Raw genomic sequence first — 24812 nt, forward strand, 5'->3', positions numbered from 1 at the left:
AGAGGAACGTATGAGTTGTCCTCACTTCAAGAAAGTCAGAGGTTATCTCTGCTTTGGTAAAACAGGCAAGTTTCATATTAATACAGAGAAATGACAACATATCTCACCATCATTATAAATCATGATATGGTTATTAATTTAGGGAGCTTTTTTATCTCCTTAAACACTTAACTTTCCATTTCCCCTCATAAGAAAAATATACACACAGATTTATTATAAATTATATTATTCCAATTTCATATTATTCAATTGCTTTACTATGGTCAGTGCATATTTCTGTACTGGCTGGTGTGATAGAACACTAGATTACCTAGCATATTTGATGACTCAATCATGCTTGTGTCTAAGTCAGTCCAATACAGCCTTTGGTCTGCATAATCAATGGTGAGGTCATTGGCACGACCCACTTTATCCACCAAAGTAATGCTGTTTGTTCCATCCATATATGCTCGAACAATCCTAGGTTTACCTCCCCATTCAGTCCAGTACATGTATCTGCAAGGAGAAGTGGAACAAAAAGAGTACATCAGCTAAATAAGATTGTATTTACCTGCATGCTTTGATTTTTCTAAATTTATTTTCAGTTCCTTAAAAAAAAAAAAAAAAAAGGAATAAGCCATGTGGTTATGTGCAGTATTACAGTACTCCTTTGTTAGACAAAGGCAGAAAACCATGACTGACCATTTGTAAGTTTTCATTGTAGCCCATAGAGTTGTGGAGCATTTATTATCTTTTCAAAGACCCTGAAGAAATGGAGCTACATAAGCTGCCAATTAACTTGTCACATACAAGAATACGAAGACAAAGCTTTGAAAAACAACACTGTCCCTTACCCTTTGGTAGGATCAAGAGCCAGAGATCTCGGGTTGTCCAAGTCCTTCCACACAAGGACTTGCCTATACTGTCCATCCAGGCGCGCTACTTCAATGCGATTGGTTCCAGTATCTGCCCAGTAGAGGTTCTTTCCCATCCAGTCTACAGCCATTCCCTCAGGATAATCTAGCCCAAACTCAATCACATGTTCAACTGAGCTGCCATTCATGAAAGCTCGGCTTATGGTCTGGAAAACAATTGTGTAAAAATATTACAGCGTTTATGGATACCCCACTGAAATAAAAAGGAACAATTATTATGGAGTTTACTGTACAAAAAGAAATTAGTAAAAAAAATCAGCCAGTGTTACATTTTTAAAAATAAATTTGTTGTCAAAAGAGATTTAGCAATTCACAGGATAAAAAGACATGAATTTTCAGAAAGGTAGTGACTTCTGATGATAAGTCCAAGATATCTTAAAAGGATATGATTTTCAGAAAGCACTATGTGTCTGCAGGTTCTTCCTTGCCCCTTCTCCCTCTCCTCTATTTGCACACAAAAAGTTGGGTTTTTTTAAATCACTTGATTTGCTGCAATGATTTAAGTATCAGAAACACATCTCAAGTCAGAGAAATCTGAATTAAATTGTTTCTCATGATTGGTCACTTGGAGCAAGTTTGCTGATCCCATATGCATTTTGGTTATGCACATTCAACAAAACAATTCACAGGGTGAGGACTGTGTACATATAAATAAGTCTCTTCTAACAAGGAGCACTGCAACAACCCCCAGGTACATCACCGGTAACTTCCAGGACCAATGTACAATTACCTACCCTTGTTACCAACACTAAGCAATCATTCTATATGCCTGCTAATAATTCAGCTATTAATTTCTTAATAATTTGATAAATGAGTGTATCAGGGTAAGAGATATTTTATATTTTTAAAGCTAAATTTCAAAACCAGAAATCATGTAGTATATTTTTATAGGCATAACCCACATCTTAGAAAAAGTATAACCCCTTTTTGAAAATGAGTCCTCATATAACCAGAGGCAGGAGGAGATCAGTGGTGGTTACCAAAGGAAAGGAGATGACTATGGGCTCTGAAGTAACACTACCTGCTGCTAAAGTGCAGGAGATGGGAGGAGAGGGAGAATGAAAACCCAGGCATGCTGAAGCATACATGATATGTATGTAAAATACAGTATGCTGGATAATTCAGGAGGCCACAAACAAGTAAAATGTTTTTGCACAGAGTGAGACTGGGATCTATGCACTGATGCAGTTGAAGTAATGTATTTTCCACTACAAATGGTTAAGACAACCACAGCTCCAGCTCTCCACGTGCTTGCATGAGATTTATTTAGTAACTGTGTCTGCAGTATGCTAATTTATTACATTGGCACTATTCCTGAAGGAAAAGTATCCACACCACAAGCAGCACTGTTAATGCTGAAGCACAACCCTCATTAGTCTTCACAGAGAGGCTATGGAAACTGCACATGCCCTGCAGTCACTAAAAGTGAGCTTTTCCCTATTATGGCTTAGGCACATTGGCAAGGAAACTTTCACTGCTCTTGGAAAACCTATTAAAAGGCTAAACAGAGGAATTCAGTTCCAGTGAAGTGAATCTGTCATTTTCTACCATTACTTAATTCACTTCAAGAAGCAAAGTAACACTGATGAACAGCACAACACTCACTTTAGCTGCCCAGTAGAGGTAAAGCACTGATGAACAGCACAACACTCACTTTAGCTGCCCAGTAGAGGTAAAGCACTGATGAACAGCACAACACTCACTTTAGCGTGCACCTGGATGCGAACCAAACATGTCACAGGAAATGTCAAACTCCTAGGGAACATACTGAGATAGAAATGGGGGCAGGCGGGGGCTTAACACAGTGTGGAGGGGACTGGACAAGTTCCCTGGCCTTTTCTGTGCCAAGCTGGAGCCACAGACTAACAGCAACCAATCCAAAGTCCACTTGCCAATTATTATTATTGAGTAAGATTGTCTTCCAAGTCAAAACTGGAAGAGGATAGAAAGCGCGGGGTTGCCAAGCTTGCTGTTTAAATTACTCTACTATGTGACATGAAAACAGCTTTTCTACAATACATACATATATGGATGCAACACATGCAACATCCAAGACTTAGGCATTTGGTATAAGCAGACACCAATTTGGATATTCATTTGAAGCAGGAAGATGCCTGCCACCCAACTGTGCATTCAACAATGTAACTGTCTTCATCTCCAAGAGTCTCCTTGGATGCAATTCAACGACAACATTAGCAACTGCAGGACAGATCTTGTAACAGAGACCTTTGCTAGATCAAAGAAACTGCTCTGTGGCTTTATATTCAGGGAATTCACGCGTCAGTAATACCTTCAAACTAACATCAGTCCAATAGATTCTGTTATCAGAGACATCAAAATCCAGAGCAGATGCTTCCTTGACTCCAGTTAGAGGAATAGCAACATCATTATTATTGGTTTCAAGGGAAATCCTATGAATTGCTGCTCTGCTTGTGAAAACTAAGAAGGCTTCAGGGATGATGCAAGTCTTCATGTCACTCAAAAGCTCAAGGCCAATGGGACAGGCACACCTGGTCTCCTGGGGTGTAAAGAAACACAGATGGCTGCAGCCTCCGTTGTTCTCTGCACATGAATTAGTTCCTTTAGGAAAAAACAAAACAGATATTGGTGCATTGTGGAAGTAATGGAGAAAGGGGGTGGGGGGAAGGCTGAGCAGAAATGCAGTGGAATTATAATTTTTCAAACTAAGTTAGCGCTACGGGTTGTCAACAGTGAATTCTATAAAAAAAAAACATTAAAAACTGTTTCCCTCCTTCTATCCAAGGATTAGGAAGCTGGTCCTATCCCTCCCATAGTAAAAATAACAGCTACAAACATATCTTTCTAGTTTCCCCAAAGATTAAATTCCTTCACTGAAAAGAGGTAATTACATACATGTTCAGATTGATTATTTTTGACCAAGTACCCCATCTTTGTATCTCTTTGAAACCAACAGTTTTACAAATGTTCAATGATACAAAATGGTGAGAAAAGCGCTGGACAACTGCAGTTCTTTCCCAGCTGTTTAATTTAAAGCTGAGAAGATTCGTTAGCAGAAGCAGTTCCAACAAGTTCACCATGATCTCACACTTATTTTTTCATGTGAACAATCATGACTGGATGGGGAGGGAATGTGGAGGGAAAAGTAAGGACTGAAACAGTGCCTTTCTCCACCTCCTGGAACCAAGGATTTAGGTATTTAAAGACTGTTACCACAAAAAAAAAATCATCTCTAAGATCAGCCTTAGCCAGGTTTCTTTTAATTTTCCCTTTTTAGGGCATACATATTTTAGACTGAAGCTGTAACTTGCAGCTTGAGTACTTGATTATCCTTCAAATAAAGCTTCCTGAAAGGCTGGAAATCCATGTACTGGCAGCGTGTAATTTAACAACCTACTTTATGTGATTCTGCTGCAACTATTCTCAGTGATTTTAACAGCTGACCAACAAATCTGTTTACTGCTATGCCCAGACTCCAATGTTCCAGGTAGGAGACAGATCTGTGGTGAACATGTACATCTCATGAGCTACTACTGAAGCCAGGAGGCCCTGTGACATACTCCTCTGCAGAATGCTAGCAGAGGACATAAAACACTGGCTGGACCTTTCAGGAGGTCCAGTGAAAGAACATGGAGCTCCAGCTTCTGATCCCATGCTAAGGACAAGATTTAATTGTTAAGATCTAGACAAGATTTAATTGTTAAGATCTAAGTACGATTTAGGTGTTAAAGTTAATATTTAACATGCTTTGAGACAACATTGTAATGGCCATTAACTCTGCCTGTACCACCCAACATAGTTAAAAGCATTCTGCTAACTGAACATCACTGGGACTTTGTACTGGAAGAAAAGAGCAACAGAAAATGGAGCAACTCTGTGAGCACCAGAAGCAATGATTCCTATAGAATGGAGGAAGGAATAAAATTCTCCTCATAAATATTCAAAAGGTGTAGTGGAAACTGTGGAAGAGTTATCTCAAATGTCACTAAGAACCCGAAGCCCATACTTCTTTTGCAACACTGTATTTTCCCAACTTAACAAACAATAGGTGCAGTTTTCCTTTAAAATGATCCAAACATAGGAGACCACATTTATTCTCATTACAAGTGATCAACAGTTACTTAATGAAAGCAAGCCCATCTAGAAACTACTACAGATCCAGCCTATGATTGCTCATGCTTACCAAACACTTTGGTAACACTTGTTGCTTTAAGGCCCATTAAATCTGGCAGCTGATCAATAATGATGTCTCTGCTAGCCTTTATCTTGTGAACTCTTTCAATGCTTCGTCTCTGCCAGTCAGTCCAGTAGATGTAATCTCCCAGAAGCGTGAAACCAAATATATGTGGAAGCTTATCTTCTAGGAGGGTTTTCCTCATTGTTCCATCAATATTTATGACCTGTGGGATGCATGAGAAAAAAGGAAAAAATAATCTTGTCTAAGGTGGGTACAATTAAAATGGCAACATCAATCGCAGTTTGAAAACTCCTCTGTCTTTACACAAGAATCTCCTGAAATTCACAGCATGCCTCTTTCAAAAGAGCATACCTCTAGCTTTGTTGAAAGAGAAGTATGTTGGAATGACAAGACCGAAAGTGCCTTATCTCACTTCTCTACTGAAAAACCTAAGCAATATGAATTTAACTAACCAATATGAATTTAACTTGCATCAGTTCAAATGTGCAAAGACCACCACAAAGGGAATGTTTTTTGGGATGTGAGTGAGGTTCAGGAGATTTTTAATCTCCATTCATGTCTTGATCCTATTACTGAACTCTCTCCCCAGAAACAAGGGATTGCTGAAGTGGCCTTCAGCATTCAATCACAAGGAACAGAGGCGATCAGAATTCATTCAGGGCACAACAAGACCATGTAGAATCTGCATTTTCTGAAATTTTGCATTTTTACCATAAAAGAATTAAGTTTTTCTCACTCTTGTGATAAACAAGATCTTTAAGATGTGGAAAAATTATTGACTTAGATAAATTTGTATTCCTAAAACTGCAGAGAAAGCAAAATAGTACTGGAGAAGGGATAAGCCCCATAGATGTATGTGTGTGTATATATATATATATATGTATATTGGTTAATTATTTCATAACCAATTACTACAATAGAATAATAAAATACAATCATAGAAGCATTTAGGTTGGCAAAGACATTTAAGATCATCAAGTCCAACTGTTAACCAAACACTGCCAAGTTCACTACAAAACCACGTCCCTATGCACCACATCTACCTGTCTTTTAAATACCTCCAGGGATAGGGACTCAACCAATTCCCTGGGCAGCCTGTTCCAATGCTTGACAATCCTTTCAGTGGAGAAGTTTTTCCTAATATACAATCTAAACCTCCCCTGGAGCAGCTTGAGGCTGTTTCCTCTCACCCTATTGATTGACATTTCAAAGAGATCGACCCCTATCTCGCTACAACCTCCTTTCAGGTAGTTGTAGAGAGCATGCTGGAGCAGGGGAAGAGCACAAGGAGTCCTCCCCCTGAGGAGGAAGGAGCAGCAGAGACAACGTGTGATGAACTGACCTCAACACCCATTCCCTATCACCCTGCGCCACTGTGGGGGAGGAGGTAGATAAAACCGTGAGGGCAGTTAAGCTCAGAAGAAGGGAGGGGTGGAGGAAAGGCTGTTTAAGATTTGGTTTTATTTCTCATTACCCTACTCTGATTTGATTGCCAATAAATTTAATTTCTCCAAGTTGAGTCTGTTTGGTTGAGTGTTCTCCCCCTGTCCTTATCTCCACCCACGAGCCTTTCATTATATTTTCTTTCTCCTTTCCAGCTGAAGAGCAGCTTGGTGAACACCTGGCATTCAGCCAAGGTCAACCCACCACACACAGGACATGCACTAGATCTTCCAGCCACCACCAGCCAAACAGCAGAGGTGAGCAGTCAGCTGCTGCATCCTACGTTTACCTATGCTAAGCACAAAAATCATCACTGTAACATAGTCTGTCTTGCAATGCCAAAGTGCAGATGTCTTCAGCTGCAGAGGAAAACAACTTCACAAGAACTCTAAGACTATCTATCAGCTTATGTGAGTTTGAACACATGCTACAACATAAACCTCTGGATTCCTTCCAGACAAAACGCCTCCTGCTGGAGACAGTTAAAAATAACACTGGCATTCCTGAAAACTAAGTTTATGGGGAGTTTTGTCAGCCCAGCAACCTACGATTCTACTACCTGAAGAACTAGCAGAGACTGATGATTAATGTCTTTTTAAAGATTAATGTCTTTTTATTTTTTTAAGCTAAATAGAGTACCTTAAAAAAAAAAAAAAAGAGGCTGTATCCGCGGTTAAAAGCCAAATGGTTCTGCAATTATCTCATTACATCATGTCCAGGCAAACCCCAAATGTTCACTTATTTGAAACAGTATCAATCCCACAGGCTATATTGCAGGTTCGAAAGTTCATCGTGCATTCTCAGGTGCTGGAGCCAAACTGGTGCCACATTAAGTAAACAAGACACCATTTCCTTTACAACAATGCATCAGCAGGGTGATGATCAAAATATCACATTTCCAACTACTTACAGATACGGACAGTAAAAGTGGAATTCAAATACTAGAGGTGGTGACTAAAATACACCAGACAAAGATTGGATCCAAGGATGCAGAAACACGCACTATTTAAATCCATGTTCATCTATGGATGTTGCAGATGACATCAAGCTTTTGAACTTCATGAACCTCATGAGGTTCAATAAGGCCAAGTGCAAGGTCCTGCACCTGGGTCAGGGAAATGCCCAGTATGAATAGACTGGGGATGAACGGGTTGAGCAGCCCTGTGGAGAAGGACTTGGGGATATTGGCGGATGAAAAATTGGACATGAGCTGGCAGTGTGTGCCAGTCTGGCCCAGAAAGCCACTCATGTCCTAGGCTGCGTAAGAAGCAGCATGGCCAGCAGTCAAGGGAAGCGAGTCTCCCGCTCTACACTGCTCTGCTGAGACCCCACCTGAAGTACTGCATCCAGCTCTGGGGTCCCCAGTACAAGACAGACATAGACATGTTAGAGTGGGTCCATAAGAGGGCCACAAAAATGATCAGAGGGCTGGAAGACTTCTGCTATGAAGAAAGGATGGGAGCTGGGGCTGTTCAGCCTGGAGAAGAGAAGGCTGTGGGGAGACATTATTGTGGCATTCCTACATTATATGGCTGTTCAAGCACAGTGGGAATGGAGATCCAAAATGTGCACTCAGGCAGCAATAAAATGCTTAATGGTTTATATTCTGGCTAAGAAGGCGACACCCCTTCCCTGGAAGTGTTCAAAGCCAGGCTGGATGGGGCTTTGAGCAACCTGGTCTAGTGGGAGGTATCCCTGCCCATGGCAGGGGGGTTGGAAAAGATGATCATCAAGGTCCCTTCCAACCTAAACCATTCTATTAATAAGTGTTTGCTCTCTCTCTCCCAAACATCCCTCCCCCCAATCTTGTGGGCTGAACACCTATGAATCCAAGCAGACTTCCATTGCATGCAGAAGGGCAGCTCTGACTTAGAAGGATTTTTCTGTGCCGTAGGTAATAGAGCCTTCTTAGTGGCAGCTAAGTCATGGCAACAGGCAGGAAATGCTAACTAACCATTAGACTATCTTCTAGTAGCAGCCAGGGTAAAACTTGAACAGCGAGATGTCGCGTGTGGTTCAATATAAGTACATATATATCGTCTTTGCTTCATATTTTGCTGCCATCCATCTTCCCAGAGATTCACCTCTACTCTAGCATATTAACTGAAACCATGAGGATGGAAAATAAAAATCTACAAACAGGCCTCACAATATGGCCCAAAGCACAACTCCTTTCACTAAAATAGCACAGCTAATAAGATATCATATTAACTCATCATTTAAGATCTGAAATGGTGTGTAGCCTGCCAACTGCAGCCAATAGGAAGCTGTTAAAGTGCATTCCTTATCATTTAGGACAAAGACTAGAATAGGCTTTTTTCTACTGATGGTCTTCATCCTCTTTCTATAACTGATAAATGGATCTCAACTTGTGTGAAAGGATAAATGCAACATTAAACCTGCAGTGCTTCCCATACAAAACACTGAAAGACCCCCCTTGGACAGAGGTGCACACTAAAAGCCCCTGATTAGTCTTAAGACTTCAATGACAAATCTCCTAATGAGGCACCACCAAGCTCAGCTAAAATCTGTTGTGGGCAAAAGGAAATAAACATCAAATGCCTTAATGAACTGAATTACACGAGAAACACAGTAAGGTGATAAAGTGTGATTTTTTTTTTTTAGATGCTGATGCAGTGTATGCAAAATGATTTAACAAATATTTCCATATATAGCACTCAAAAGCTGTTGGCTCTTTGAAGAAGATTAAAGTAAAACAATGCAATTAAATTCTACACATCAGTGTGATTCATGTAGTCAAGTTATACTTCAGGGGCATCTGTGAAAAAAAAAAAACATTCAGCATACATATATGATGTCTTTTGAGAGAACAATAAGGAGAATTACCTTGCTCCTACATTTAATTCATTAGGATAAAACAAAATTTATTCAATTGCTACAGACAAAGCTGTAGTCAAACGGAAACCAATTCTTGGGCTGGGCCAAATCACCAAGTGAACAGTAAGCAGACATAGCAGGTTGGCAACAGTAAAACGACATGACTGCCACAATATTATAAGACCCACATGGTGAGCTTGTGGGTCTATGACCCTTCTCTTGAGGATCTATTCCTCTTCCCCTGTGGAAGAGGAAAGCTACACTTTCTTTTGCTGTGAGGGTGACTAAGAACTGGAAAAGGTTGCCCAGGGAGGTTGTGGAGTCTCTACCCTTGGAGATACTCAAAAGCCATCTGGTCCTGGATTACTGTCTCTAGGTGGCCCTGCTTGAGCAGGGGGGCTGGATCAGATGACCTCCAGAGGTCCCTTCCAACATCAACCATTCTGTGGTTCTGTGAATGGTTTCCAATGATTCTCACCAGAAGACTCTAAAAAGGCATCTCAAGTGAACAATGGCCAGTCTTTTTTGGCTGGAGAAAGAACTTTTGAGACAAATCGTGTGGGTGGCAGTCAACAGGGAAAGAAAAAGACAAAGAAAAATGGAGAGAAGTGGAAAACTCCAGAGGGTAAAGAAGCCTGCCCCAAAAAGAGAAGAGTGAAGCAGCTGTGAGCAGTCTGTACCACAGTCTATATTCAGCTGAGCATGAGCCATTTGTTAACATTTCCAACAGCTGATGCACAACCACCTTTCATCAATGCTTCAGGATAAAAGCGAACTCCTTTTTTTCTCTGGTCTGAAGGGGCTTAATGCCAGGCATGTATTGGCAGACACTAGCAAGCAGAAAAGAGAGTAACATTAAAACAGTACCAGAACCCATATATCAAAAAAGGGTGGGGATGGACCGACAACAGACATACTTGGCCATTTTCCACAAAAAAAGACTAGAGTCCCTTAGCAATCTGTTGCCTCAAACACTTGAGTAAGACATGAGAATTTAGGAAGCAGTTCCTCATTGTTGTCAATAACTTCTGTCCACCTTGGCAATACCTGGCTACCTGGTAAAAGCTGACTCATAAATAAAATTCATCAGGTTTCTATTGTCATTACATTTCAGGGAGTGATCCTACAGGTACTATCGCGGCTCTTCTTTCAGTTCATTCTCATTTCAAGTAAGTTTTGATGTTGACATACATTTTTATTATTATTTTCTGAACTCTCACATTGCTTAGGTGCTAGAGTTGGTTGCCAATTGCAGACTATCTGCACCCACCCACATTTAGAAAAAGCTATGAACAAAGAGAGCATGGAGGATGAATCTATACATCATGAGCAAAACACCCCTACTAACTGTGGATAACATTTTGCGATTTGCAAATACATGTAGTGACACACCACCACCTTTTTCTTAGATATTTTCCTTTCTCTAAAAGACATTTCCTCATTTCTCGCTGCAGAACATGTCATTTTAGCTTGTTGAGGATACAGCATGTCAAGATACTTCTCTGTGTCTACACATATGGGCCATATTTTCACTCGTAATACAAAAGCCACTTTGAGATGGTCAGTGAAGAGAATTCCAAGGAGGATTATTGAACGTCAATACTCTTTTTTGGCAGCCTTTCCTCACAAGTACTTTTACAGCCTCCTAAAGCTAAAATACAGCAGTAACGGCAAACCATCCCTGCTGCTAGGCTCTGTCTTGCAGCTGTGGTGTCATGCTATGGCTGGTAGGGCAGCCATGCCTGTCCTACAGACAGGCAAAGCAAAGTAGCTGGTCTGTAACACCAAATTAAAGCTCCTGGTAAGAGCCCATACTCAAACTTTTTCTGATAGTCTTATACACACATACAAAATTCTCAACAATCTAGCAATGTCGGCTTCTTGACGGGATGCTCCCGAACTGTTTGTTCCAAACACAATGGCTCTAGTACATTTTCTTTATCAATTTGTTCTGTTTCATACAAATTAAAATCTAAACTTAAAAATGAACGTAAGACAGTTAAGTAGTGACTTGTTTAAAAAAAAACACCAACTGAACACCTACAAAGATGTCAAATGCAACAGAGTATAAATTTATGTTATGAAAAAATAGTATTTATAGTGAACTCCCGCTTTCTCTGGGAATAATATAAACAAAATATATTCTTATTATCACCATGTGAAGTGGTTATTTATTTGCAGTGTTCGTATCTGTTCATATTTTTCCATATCAAATCACCACCACACCTGATTTTCTCCTAGGACTTCACAAAATCTTATTAGTTCCAGAAAGAGTCTTGCTTTTTCAGACAGACACTTCAAAATATGAGCACATGTAATAAGCTCTAACAGACACTGATCGATGGATAAATTTCCTCTTGTTGGAAAGGTTGTGTTAACATGATTGTGATTTTGAACCCATATATATTTTATAAACCTCATCTAGGAGCAGTTAATGTTCTCCATATGAGTTACATCAGCCTGACATTTCCAAAACTGTGTTCTGCTTACAGGATATCAAAGGATTAAGGGCGCAGCTGGTCAATTCTGCAACTTATCTCTCATAAGCAGGAACACAATGGCATGTTTCAAAACTCCTTAAAAGGGGAAGAAGTTAAACGCAAACATTCTCAAAATAATTTATGGAAACTGGTGGCTAGACCTAGAGCATAGAGGATCTACTGAATTAGTATTTCAGTTTTATTTTTAGGTAGAAGTTATTTAATACACTTCAGGGAATTCTTACCTTCTGTAAATACTTTTTCATTCTGAAATGTTGACCACCATTAGCAAACTTTAAATGGATATGTGACAACTCTGAAATTTAGCTAACATCCATTATGAAAACAATATGCCTTTCCAACTTCTAGTTTACTAGTCTGGGAAAGGTGAAGAATTTAAACTTTTTACATAACATTTTTAAAACACACATATCTTAGTTTTTCTCACTTCTCTCCTGGTTATCTCTTCTTCAAAGGGATTTGAATAGTCCTGTAAGATATTTACCCTCTTCTTTCTAAATCCAAACATCTTCCCAACTCTAAAGACAGCTAAAAGTCTGTGGAAATAGAGCATCATATAAATATTTACTATGCTGTACTCCTGCTGATGAAATTGGGACTGCAAGCGCCTTTATAACCTATATGTCTAACATGAAATAAAGACCAAAAAATAAAATAATGAGCTTGATATGAGAAAAAAATTGTGGTAAACTTTTGAGTCCAAAAAACAAATCTGCAATTTCAGTAGCCAACTAGATTTCCTTAAAAAGTCAAAGGGATGCCAAGAATAAGAGCTACACTTGATCTTGAAACAGAAAGTAGCATCAATGCTGGTCAACCCTTCCAAGGAAAAGACTTGCCTCCTGTCCAATCTTACCAAGCTAACATTAACTTGCAATGAAATAAAAATTAAGCTAAACATAGTATTTACTACTCCTATTTTTCTTCTCTTTGTTTGCTTACCCAAATATAAGTGGATTTTAATTTTTTTTAAATCATCTTTTATCTTACAGGCAATGAGAAGTCTGTGCACAGTTGATTGAGAAACACTGGTCTAGTCATGACTCCCACTTGTGGTCTTTCTATGTTTTACATACAGTGCTGGGTCTCGTGCTGTCAACCTCTGTCCTCAGTAAACTGAGATTAAGCTAGAAGTGTTTTGACCAGCATAGTGGGAACTCTTGCTCACAGCTCAGCTTCTTAGTCTTGCCTTGGAGAACCATAATGTTTTCATTTTCTTAACCTCACCACAGTCCAATTATCAGAAGCGACTTGTAGCTCTTCACATCCTCTTCATACTGTGATACATACGTACAGTGCTTCAGAAATCCAAATGATTAATTCTTTATGCTCTAAGTCACAAGAAGTGTCACAAATCGAAATTCCATTGGAAGTCAAAGGTGAAAGAGTAGACCCTAGATTAGTTGACATGTCCATCTATTCATGGCACTACACCTTGAAGAATGGATGCTTTTATCCTCATTTAATAATGGATTAGTGAAGTCTCATGTACTTCCCTTAGTTTTTCCTCAGAAACTGAATCAAAGTTCTTTCATCAAACAAATCCAAGACAAATACAAACAAAGGCAGTGGGCATACAATGCCTCCTTGGAGGGAGGCAATGGAAGTCCAAGGACTCATGTATGCATCTACCAATATTCATTCAGTTCCTCATCTCATGAAGCCTCCTGGCCTAAGTAAACAGCAATTTCTGACCATGATTCCCTCCTATTTGTACCATTTAAAGAAGCACTGCATTAGAATAATCCTATAAATCCAGTCTTACATACCACCACATAGGGCGTATGTCAACAAAACACAAGTAAAAGCCACACGTAGAAATCTAAACTAGGTTGTCCACAGTTCGCTGGAGTACAGAGCCCAGGCTAAGACACTGTGCTAACACAACTGCACTGCTGTCTCCTGCAGAACTAAGCCAGGTACTTCAGCACAGCAAGATCTGACACATGCAAGCCCTCTCACAGCTGAAATGCATCTGCTAAAAGAACCAATCACAGCAAAATTTCTCCTACCTTGATAAGATGCCTGCACTCCACTGTCACTTCAGATAAGTAATACTACAAATCATATTTATTTGAAACACTATTAATATTGCTAAGTTATGGAAGGTAGCATTCAGAGAGTTTATCAACAAAATGTAGTTACCAGATGGTCTCCAGTCCCTGCAAACGGTTAAAAAGGCAAAATACATTAACTTTTGGCCAGCACAATCTTGATCTGTTTCCAAATAAAACTACTTTTCCTTCTCAGGCCAAAGTTTGGCAGGACAGACAGACCCTAAGAGGATGTTCTGAAGCTCAGCCCATTAGGTCCACCACAGGAAACCAAGTGCTGCTGAAGGCCCTGTCTCTGATGACTGTGGTACAGAATGTGTTTTGTGGTGCTGCTACTTCTGCAGCCGAAACTCAAACTCTCTCGTGGGGTAAACATTAGCGCAGGAATATGCTCCATCACATTGCTGTCTCTTCAGTAGCCCTCTCTGGAGGTCTGACCATCAGCCGAATTGCTCAGAATGTTACATTTTTGACACAGATCTCACAATAGTATGAGCTAACTGTCACGCCCCAGTTCTTCAACAGCTTTTTCACCAGATGAGCTCAGTATACTTTAGCAAAAAGGAAAATAACACCATCCTCTTCTCTTGACAGGACAACGGAGGCACAGGAAAGAAGTTGCCTTGAATCATCAAGCAACACCAAGAACTCAAGGGTCTATCTAATAGTGGATTCACCACCCCACCCCATTGTGCCTCCCTTCCCATGCTTGGGTGAGAGCATTTGTCAGGTGGAATAACCTTTCAAGTGAAGTTAATGTGCAATATTTGCCACTTACTGGAAGAAAAATAAATAAATAGCCTCCCCATGGTTCATATATAGCTCTGGTTTCACTCAGGAAAATATAAATTCTTCATTCCATATCACGCATCTTATTTTCAATCCAAGACCCCAGGCCTAATCAGCAGTCAGAGATGTGTAGAAGGCTACTGAGAGTAGATCTAAGTGAAGTTGTTCATCAAGAATTTCCTAGATCAAACCGATATGACGTAGTGGAGTCAAGAGATCAGCTGAAATTTTGGCTGTCTGTTTAGCGTGCAAGACAGATTTTTTAGGGCGTGATTCTCTGTACTCCAACATAAGTAAATAAAAGAGGTATATTTAGCATTTAGGAGAAGACAGGAAAAGAGCAGACATATGTAATGTCTTCAGGAAGCTAGCTACAGTCAACTGTGACTTGCAAGATTCTTCTCTGCTTTTATCAGGCTTGTCTGAGATCATAATTAAGAACTCCACTCCAAAAGTACCTAAGAGTCACTTCTATTAAAAGTTGAGCAGTTAACTCAGGTATTGGGAGGTTGGATTGGTTTTAGGGTTCAAATATCAGACAAAGATGGATCCCAGTGTGAAATCGCATTCTACCACAAAATGAATCTAAAAGTCACCAAATCTCTCCAAATGCTATTTCTCCATGTGCACAGCATAAATAAAATTTCTTCCTCTTTTCCGAACCCTGCCCTCTGTTCAAACTACTTCTCAACACCAAAGAAAGGAGCCAAACTAATATATCTTTCAGAGCACAGCTTAAAATTTGGCAGGCAGTGCTGCTCGGGCCAGTTCGAGCAGATGCCACCTTGCCTCCGGCCCCTCACTCCCCTATTCACACTGACACCTTCTTGCCATGTCAGCACAACTACTTGTGTGGCAGAAAATGTATCAGACTGAAAAATATAAAACATTTGGGCTGGTTATTTTTCAGCTGGATCAGCTCCCTGCTCTGGTTTTCCACATGGCTGCACAGACTGCTATGCCAGCCAGAACAGAGCAGCAATACACTATGGGAGGGGGAGGGCAGGGACCACCGCAGGCACTGGTGCAAAGAACTTGTGTAACACCATCTTCAGTGATGTAACTCATCCATGGGAAAAGTATGTCTTTATAGTGTGCCTCACTGGGTAACAAGATGAGTTCTTTCCTTTTGAAACAGTAGGAGTGCTTTTATACTTAAAATTAATTGGGGGACATACTCTAAAATAATAAATACATTAAATAATTCAAGACTTAAATGTTATATAGTTGATAATTGTACCTTAGAGGGCTGACAGTTAATTAGAAACAAATCATAAAGCTTGTGCTCTCTTATTCCTATGCAAATGCCCCAAAAGCTCTTGTTTAATGTGAAATCAGCACTATGTGAAGACACTCATTCCCAGGTAAAAGGGGCAAAATACAATCTGAGCATGTGACTCAGTCACCCACAGGACAAGTCTGCAAAGCCAAGCAATAAAAACTGACCAAACACCAACTCTCACTTGTAATCTGCTCACTAATGACTCTCTCCTGCAGAAATACCTCCTATGACAGGGTTACAGCTTTGGTGGATGAGGGAAGCACAACTGACGTCATCTACCTGGAATTCTGCAAGGCACTTGACGCTGTTCCACATGACATCCTTGTCTCTAAATTGGAGAGACATGAATTTGACAGATGGACCACTCAGTTGATAAGGAATTGGCTGGATGGCTGCACTCAGAGAGTGGTGACCAGTGATGGGTGCCATTACTCAGGGGTCTGTTTAAAATATCTCAGGTGCTGTTTAAAATCTTTCTTGGCAACATGAACAGTGGGATTGAGTGCACCCTCAGCAAGTTTGCCAATGCCACTCTGTATGGTGTGGTCAACATGCTGGAGGGAAGGGATGCCATCCAGAGGGACCTGGACAGGTTTGATAACAAACCCCATGAAGTTCAACCAGGCCAAGTGCAAGGTCCTGCACCTGGGTCACAGCAATCCCAGGCACAAATAGAGGTTGGGTGAAGAATGGATTGAGAGCAGCCCTGAGGAGAAGGAGTTGGAGGTGTTGGTGGATGAGAAGCTCAACATGGATCAGCAATGTGTACTTGCAGCCCAGGAGGCCAACCGCATCTTGGGCTGCATCAAAAAAGTGTAGCCAGCAGGTTGAGGTGTGATTCCCCTCTGCTCCAGTGAGACCCCACCTGGAGTAGTGCGTCCAGCTCTGGGGCCCCCAACATAAGAAAGACATGGACCTGTTGGAGTGAGTCCAGAGGAGGGCACAAAGACGATCAGAGAGCTGGAGCACCTCTGCTATGAGGACAGGCTGAGAGAATTGGGATTTTTCAGCCTGGAGAAGAAACCACTCCAGGGAGTCTTTATAGCAGCCTTCCAGTACTTAAAGGGGGCCTACAGGAAACATAGGGAGGGACTCTTTATCAGGGAGCGTAGTGATATTTTTAAACTGACAGAGGGTAGATTTAGATTAGATACTAGGAAGAAATTATTTACTCTGAGGGTGGTGAGACACTGGAACAGGCTGCCCAAAGCCCCATCCCTGGAAGTGTTCAAGGCCAGCCTAGATGGATCTTTGGGCAACCTGGTGTAGTGGAAGTTGTCCCTGCCCATGGCAGGGGGGTTGGAACTAGGTATCTTTAAGATCCTTTCCAACTCTAACCATTCTGATTCTATGATAACCAAAATCCAAAACTCCAGGCTCACTTCCAAATTATTATGTGTGAAAGGTAAGGAATATAGCACAGTTTTTTCACCCTGAACTTGAAGAGATAAGGATTCCACCTGCTTGCAGTCCAAGATTTATCTTTCTGTCCTGTATTTCCTTGACCTTGAAAACACTCATCTTTCCAAAGAGCGATTGCAACATGATGCTTATAAGCCTAGAAAGATTCAGCAAAAAAACAGGATTCAATTTTAAAGGGGTGGGAGGGAAATCTATACGAATTTGAACTTAATTAAACTGAATTTGAATTTGTGAATTTGAATTGAATTTAGGAATTCATTAATGATAGTATTTTCCTCCCTGAAGGCTAGCACAACTGAAAGCCTGATATTACAGGAAATTGGGCTTACAAGAAAAGGACAATGAAACGTCAGTAACTGTATTTTTATGGTTTTGGATTGGAGGGCTTGTTTTTAGAAGGATGGTTATTTCTAAAATAGTTGTTTCTGTAGCATACAAGCAACTGCAACCACGGCAGCCCAGGTTAGAACAGCAGTGATGGGGTAGTAGATTAAAAAAAGAAAGCATTTAATACGAACTACAAAAACACTCTTCTAACAGTACAACAACAGCACCCAAACTACATGGATCAGTTGTTTCTCTGCCATGTCAAGGGAAAAACCCTAAGCTTAAAAATATTCAAAAGATGGGAGAGCAGTTCAAGTAAATAGCATGTGCATACCCAGCTTTTCCTCTTCTGTAAATACCTGTTTTGGTTCACTGTCGGAGTCAGATACTAGGAGTACATGGACTTTGGTCTGACCGCAGATGCCCTTTTTTAAGTTCTAATTCAATAATGCAATAGGAAGTCTTGAAAGGAACAAGAAGTAAAAGTTGACTTAGAAAGAAAGACTGGAAATGAAAATCTGAGCAATGTGTTTCCTACCTTCCGATCCTAATTAGGAGGGGAATAATCTCCAAATTAGAATCCTCTCTGCCCCTGAGCTCAAGTATGATTTTAGCACTACTCACGCTCTCAAATAAAAGAGAGGGATCACAGGAGATAATCAGCTGCACCCACTTCTCCTTGTTGAGATCTTATTAATGCCTCTTCAAACAATGCAAATCTCAAGTACAAGAGGAGATACAGACAGTTGGAACTGATTAATGCAAACCGAAAGCTGTGTCTCTCATTAGTAGTAGGCAGAGTTTGCATCTAGACTGGACGTGACATTTCTGGTTCATAATACTTTCAATAGATAGAGAAATAAGAGGTGGAAAGGAAGGGAGAATCAGAGACAAATGCAAATACTGTACAATATTAAAGGCTTTGGAGGAACTCTGCCAAATATGATATGCATGTACAGCAGTGAGCACAACAGCATTCAAATTGGATGCCACTTCTATCTGCTACTGTAACATAAATTCATAACCCTACTATAGCACTTATTTGTGTATCTTTAAGAATATATAGCATTACTTTTTTTGTGTGAGCAAAGGGCTATGAAGATGATTAAGGGACTGGAGCATCTTTCTTATGAGAAAAGGCTGAGAGAACTGGATCTCTTTAGCCTGGAGAAGAGAAGGCTCAGGGGGAAATCTCATAAATGTATGTAAACACTTGCAGAAAGGTTGTAAGAAAGATGGAGCCAGGCTCATTTTAGTGGTACCCAGTGACAGGACCAGAGGCAATGGGCACAGATTGAAACACAGGAGGTTCCCTCTGAATATCAGGAAATACTTTTCACTGTGGGAGTGACCAAGCACCGGCACAGGTTGCCCAGGGAGGCTGTGAAATCTCCATTCTTGGAGATATTAAAGAGTTATCTGGTCCTGAACAACAAAAAAGTCATGGTTCTGGGCAACCAGCTCAAAGTGGCCCTGCTTGAGAACAGGACATGATGACATCCAGAAATCCCTTCCCACTTCAACCATTCTGTGCTTCTGTGTGACTGCTGTTTTGTGAAGCCTTTTTACTGTAAAAAAATAAGCAGAGATGAGTGCTTACCACCTCCATTATTTGCACTCCATCTTGTACCCTGTAAATCACTCCATGTTGTGGTCTCCAGCACATATGGAATGCATTGTGAACAGACAACCTGCCAGCTGTGGTGGCGACTGAGAACCGCAACACTGTTATAAAACAAGAAACTTCAATCCCAGTTTTGGTGCAATTATGTTAATAAGCCGCAAACATAACCATAACAACAACAACAACAAATTCTCTGCGTTTTCCTTTTCTTTAGATTGATTTAATTAGATTAAGAAAAAAAAAAAAAAAGATCCACCTTGGTAAGTCAAGTAACAGAACTTTTAATTCTTCTTCTAGATTAAACAAAAATAATCTTTTAAAACCTACTTTTGTAAGGTAAACTTAAATTTCAGATATATTTCTGGGCACTGTTTAAAACATATGTATTGTTAACAATATGTAATTTCTGTTTGGTTTTGCTATCTAGAGGTTATTACCATGCCATAGGTGTAAAGAAGCTACATTTTTCTAGACAGTGTTTGTAAACATATTTTGAGGTAATAATCCCATAACAGATGACACATCCACTCTTGAAATCTCTCATGGTCCTCCATCTTTTCATACACTCGACAAACCATTTAGTAGTAGAAGAACCTCTGCAGTATTATCACAGATTTAATCAAGACTTCCTTTTTGTCAGATCTATGTGGTTCAATTCAATTAAAATCCTTGCACCTCATTAGAAAAAACTGAGGAATTGTTGATGTAGTTGGGCAAACCTGCATGCCATATGTCAAACTAGCAGGATACTTCATACCAAGTATTTCCTGGATCTAAAAGTCATTTTGCCGTTGTAATGAAAAAACCTCTTGACAACAACAGACCGGTACCAAAGAGAAAAACAAACATATTTCTCTCACTCAGTACCACGCGGCCTCAGGAGACTCTTGTGATCTTAGTTTGAGACATGGGTATCAGACCCAGCTTTTGAAAGATCAGAGAACACCCTACTAGCTAACAAATATATCTCAGATATATCACTATCCCGCTCTTAGAATTTATTTAAGATTAATTTTAGGAAGTCACTTGCATACTCTGAGTTTGCCCTTCCTAGAGCTTCTGGTTAATGAAACCAAGTGAATTAGCTGCCCTATGATCCAAATTATAGAAAAAGCACATGATGGGGGGCGGGGGGAGCTTTCTAACACAAGAGCATGGTTTCACTGGCTCCCAGTGCCCTGTTCACTGCACTACAGGACTTACTTTTCCCAATCTCTGCGGGGTTATTCACCTCCTTCATGCGTACACTTGTTGACAATAAAATTGGTTCTCCTTTAAGAAGAGGTCTATTTTTATAAGTGAACAAACACACTTCAAAAAAAAAAAGTTGTAACATCTGATTTTGGTGTTGCACTTGCCTTGTTCTCTTCATAAACTGTACTGAGTATCTGAGCACCGTTTTTTGGTTATTTAGTCAACACGCAGTCTTCCTCAACATACCACAGCTAATATTCCACTCATTCCTTCAGCCAACTTTAAAACAAAGCAGCTCATAAAAAGGCTAGACAGTCTGTTTTAGCTACCTTCTGCCTTTTCGTTTAAGAAGTCTGTTGCAAAAGCACACCAGCTATTCAGAATGAGACACTGTGAGACATTCATACTTCACACGTATAAATCATTCCCTCCAGCCTCTCACTCAAGGGTCAAGTCCAGCTCCAGAGAACACTGGCAGAAGTCCACCTCTCAGGAATGATGCCACCTGTGGGGCTCTAGGTATAAGGCTCCCACTACCAGCTGAAATACATTAACAGGCTGCAGAGACACCCCCTCTACTACTAGAGATGTCTGCCATCCCCACATGGTAGTAATTGCTCATTTAGCAACCTCAGTCATTGCCAATGTCTGGTGGTGTTTTTTTTCCTCGTGATAATCTCCACCAAGTTTGCAAGCCTGCAAAAAGACCTGGTTTCAGTTTTCAAGGACATAAATATTCAACTTCTTTCCTAAAGTTAGATTCAAACTTGGGCTCGAAGTGCAGGGCCCCAACACTTGTGAAGCATTCTACTCCTGCTCCAAAAAGGGCTCAGCATTCCTGCTTTAGCTCCAGCTATCCTTTAATCTCATACCTTGCACAGCACTTCTGGCTTTACGGTTGATGTACCATTCAGTGGAAGGCACAGAAAGAAAGGGTGTAAGAGTTTCAGGGATGAGACCAGCCTCATCAAAAAGCTATGTCCTCAGATGTCCACCTGCAAATTTGTTTTTTGTGGGTTTATTTATTTATTATTTATTTATAATTAGCTGAAAGGGATTCATTTCTGTACACCACTTCACCTGCAGTGGTTTACAACTCTATTGTAAAACACTCTGAAATAGCTACAAAAACAAATAGCTGCAAAACCAAAAAACACACACTCTTTATTGCCACAAAGTGGCCAGGAAGGCATTCTCCAATCAGACAAACCATTCAGAAGGCTCTATGGGGACAAAAAAAAAAAGAAGACTTCTCTAAGTAGCTAAGGATAAAACACAATTTTTAAGGCCTCCATTACCCTATGGGAAGGAAAAACCTTCAGCCAGCTGCATTTTGATATAGTTCTGCTTAGCACTGTTTATAGAGAGAAAACAAGTATCAGTAAACACATCAACATCAGAATTCCTCCTTAAAAAAAGGAGAAAGTCATTGTATTATGTAACCTTCAAGCAATTAAGTTTACCTGATGAAATATTTTCCATTGAGGCACTCCTAGTGCCTTCACTATTGCTGACAGAACAATATCAAGTAGGAGTTGCAAGCCAAAGACCACCTAACAGACTTCTACTCTGAGACAGACTGAAAAAACAGTGTAGGTAATTTCCACTGTGATATTTAGTTCAATCATCTGAGATTTGGAAAGGGGCAGCTGAGTTGTATGTTCGGAAAAAAAGAATAATTAGAGCCACACTTATGTCTGTGAGTAGACACTTGGATTCTTTCTGGTAATAAATGCATTTGAAATATGGCTGCCTTGAATAACATGAAAATAATTTCTAGGTAGGCACAAGTATCAGATAGGGCAACTGAGGACCAGAGATTTAGTCCCACAAAATATGAATTATCTTGCAGTGCAACTTCTCTATGATCTGGTGTGTCCTTCCCGATAGAGCAGAGAATTCTCAAAGTCGCTATGAAGCATCAATAGCTCCTGAGTAGTTTGCTGCCACTGTCAGTGGGCAGAGATGTTGGAACTAGACGATCTTTAAGGTCCCTTCCAACCTAAACCATTCTATGATTCTACGGCAAGTTGTGGTCACTGCTCAGGAAGAGCTCAAGATGGGACCTGGTTAATTTGCAGACTCTGAGAGGGGCCAGCAGACGTGTGCTTCTTGTTTTGCAGAGAAGAGAAGAGGGTATTTTTGCCGGTTTCCTTCAAGCAACACCCAGTCAGAACTGTGGAATCTAACTGTGCGCTCAGCTTGACTTCTGAAAGCTGCAAGATCTTTCTCCTCTTCAGCAAGTCACCTCTGATATAACCAGGATCCACATTACTTTCTCAACCAGAGTAAAAGGAGGAGTTGGGTGGAGAACTTGTCCCAGCAGAGCTTAAGGGAGGGAAGAAAAGCAGAACCAGAGTGATAGTTGCAAAAGTGGCCAACCAAAATAAGCCTACCGGTCTGGCTGGGGCAGAGAAGATAAAGACACAAAGATGGACTGCCATATGCTAAGCAGCTGCAGTTCTGTCTAGTTTGTGGACCTGTAGTCCTACTGGAGCTGCCTTTCAGAAGAAGTCATCTCCTGAAGAACAGGCTGCATAACAGGACAAAGAAAAGCTGCTTCTGTGAAAATAGTTTATTGACCTGATGGGAAAGGTAAGGCCATCTTTAACTACAAGGATGAGGATCAATATAACACTGAGGTTCTATGTACTCTGTAAAGTTGAAGGCTCTTGATCCCTGCAACAGAGGACAGATACTCAGAGTAGGTAAAGAGAGAAGTGTCACGTAGCCAGAGCAGGGAAATTATAATATTCGTAATTCCTTTTAGAATTCTTCCATAATTTGGGATGAAACACACTTTAAATATGCATAACTCCCTCTTGTGCTTCACAGGATGTCTGAATACACAGCTGCTAAGACCATTAACATGCCCTCAGATCTTGTAGCAGGTTACAGAAATTATCATCATTGTACCCACCTATTAAGTGGAAAGTGGGCGAAGTTTCTCGCCTTGGTCTTCACTTACCAAAGAGACAACAAAAATCCCAATTTCCCAGTGCACTGGTACGTCAGTTCCAGAATGATGTTTGTTTATTGAAGCAGGGTAGGTAGAAATAAAGGACAAAAAGGGGAAGCACGTAAGATACATCCAAATTCCCCATATTTAAGAGATGCACTGGAAAGTCAAGAAAGTAAGCAAGGAAAAAGAATGACCTCTGCTTCGTTCTGAAAAATAAGAACTTGACTAGGTCAACACAGGTTTTAACATCTAAATTAAAGAATGGGAACAACTTCTTCAAGAATGGGATTAAAGAAATGATCTTGTCAGCATGGAAAAGTGGAGGAAAGGGCAGAACAGAATGCGGTTGTAACATAGCCAAAATTAAATATTTATTAAAGAACCCTGCAAACAAGAACTAAATCACTAATTGCACTTGCAGTGATAACACTCATCACTTTCTCCAAATCCCATCCCTCCTTCTGATTCTACAAACTTCTGGAGACTCACAAACCTTCTGTTTTACTCCATGTGTGGAAGAAACGGGATGCTAAAGTGGGAAGACACCTTCCTTTTTTTAGTGCTACTGGTCACCTGCAAAACTGAACTAGTCTCTTCATTTCAGTGCCTTTGTCTCTCCCTCTCTCCTTTTGTTTTGTGTATTTAGCTTTGGGGCTTGGTGGGTGGGTGCTTGGGTGTTGTGGGTTGGTTTGTTTGTTGGTTTGGTTTTTTTTTGTTTGGGGTTTTTTGTAACTTATATTTGGTATTTTACTTAAATCGTCAGCTTTTGAGAGACACTGGGTGGGAATCTTGGCTTTAATTCTAATATAAATGTTTCAAGAGTTCTGGCTTTCAGAGAAATTAAAAAAACGTAACATGAATCCCTGAAGGGCTTAAAAGAAAAGGGCAAAAGGCAAGTTATAAAGTCATTTTAAATCCCCATTTTTAAGCAGATCTTCTTTAGGGAGAAGAGCTGTTTCATGCATGAGCTGCACTGCCTGGGGCAATGGGACAAACCCATCGTCTGGGTTTAGTAAGACTGGAACAGCCACACACTGTGTTTTCAGGCTGTGACTGGCATTAGCAAGATTCATTCGTAATCAAAAAAATAATCTTCACTTTGTCCCTATCAGGAACTTTCTCATGAAAGCAGGCCTTGGGTAACGGCTGAGAGAGAGTTTCAGGATCTGTCTACATGTATGTGTATGCATATGTATAAAAACAGATATATACAAACATATATATATATTTGTACATGTGCGTGTAAGTGCATACGTGTGTACTTCTAATATGTTTTCAAAGATCC

At 40.3% G+C, this 24812-nt stretch overlaps 1 protein-coding gene across 2 annotated transcripts in view; it reads right to left on the reverse strand.

The window, feature by feature from the left end:
* Positions 1-24812, reverse strand: part of LRP5 (LDL receptor related protein 5) — a 155905-nt gene that overhangs the window by 35827 nt on the left and 95266 nt on the right. For both annotated transcript variants that reach the window (XM_074148524.1, XM_074148525.1), the window contains 4 exons: positions 5077-5293; positions 3205-3494; positions 834-1060; positions 311-495 (listed from right to left, as the gene is read on the reverse strand). In XM_074148524.1, the coding sequence (XP_074004625.1) occupies positions 311-495; positions 834-1060; positions 3205-3494; positions 5077-5293 (919 nt within the window). The remainder of the gene's footprint in view (positions 1-310; positions 496-833; positions 1061-3204; positions 3495-5076; positions 5294-24812) is intronic.

The sequence above is a fragment of the Numenius arquata genome, chromosome 6 (genome assembly GCF_964106895.1).
Source record: "Numenius arquata chromosome 6, bNumArq3.hap1.1, whole genome shotgun sequence".
Classification (NCBI taxonomy): Eukaryota; Metazoa; Chordata; class Aves; order Charadriiformes; family Scolopacidae; genus Numenius; species Numenius arquata.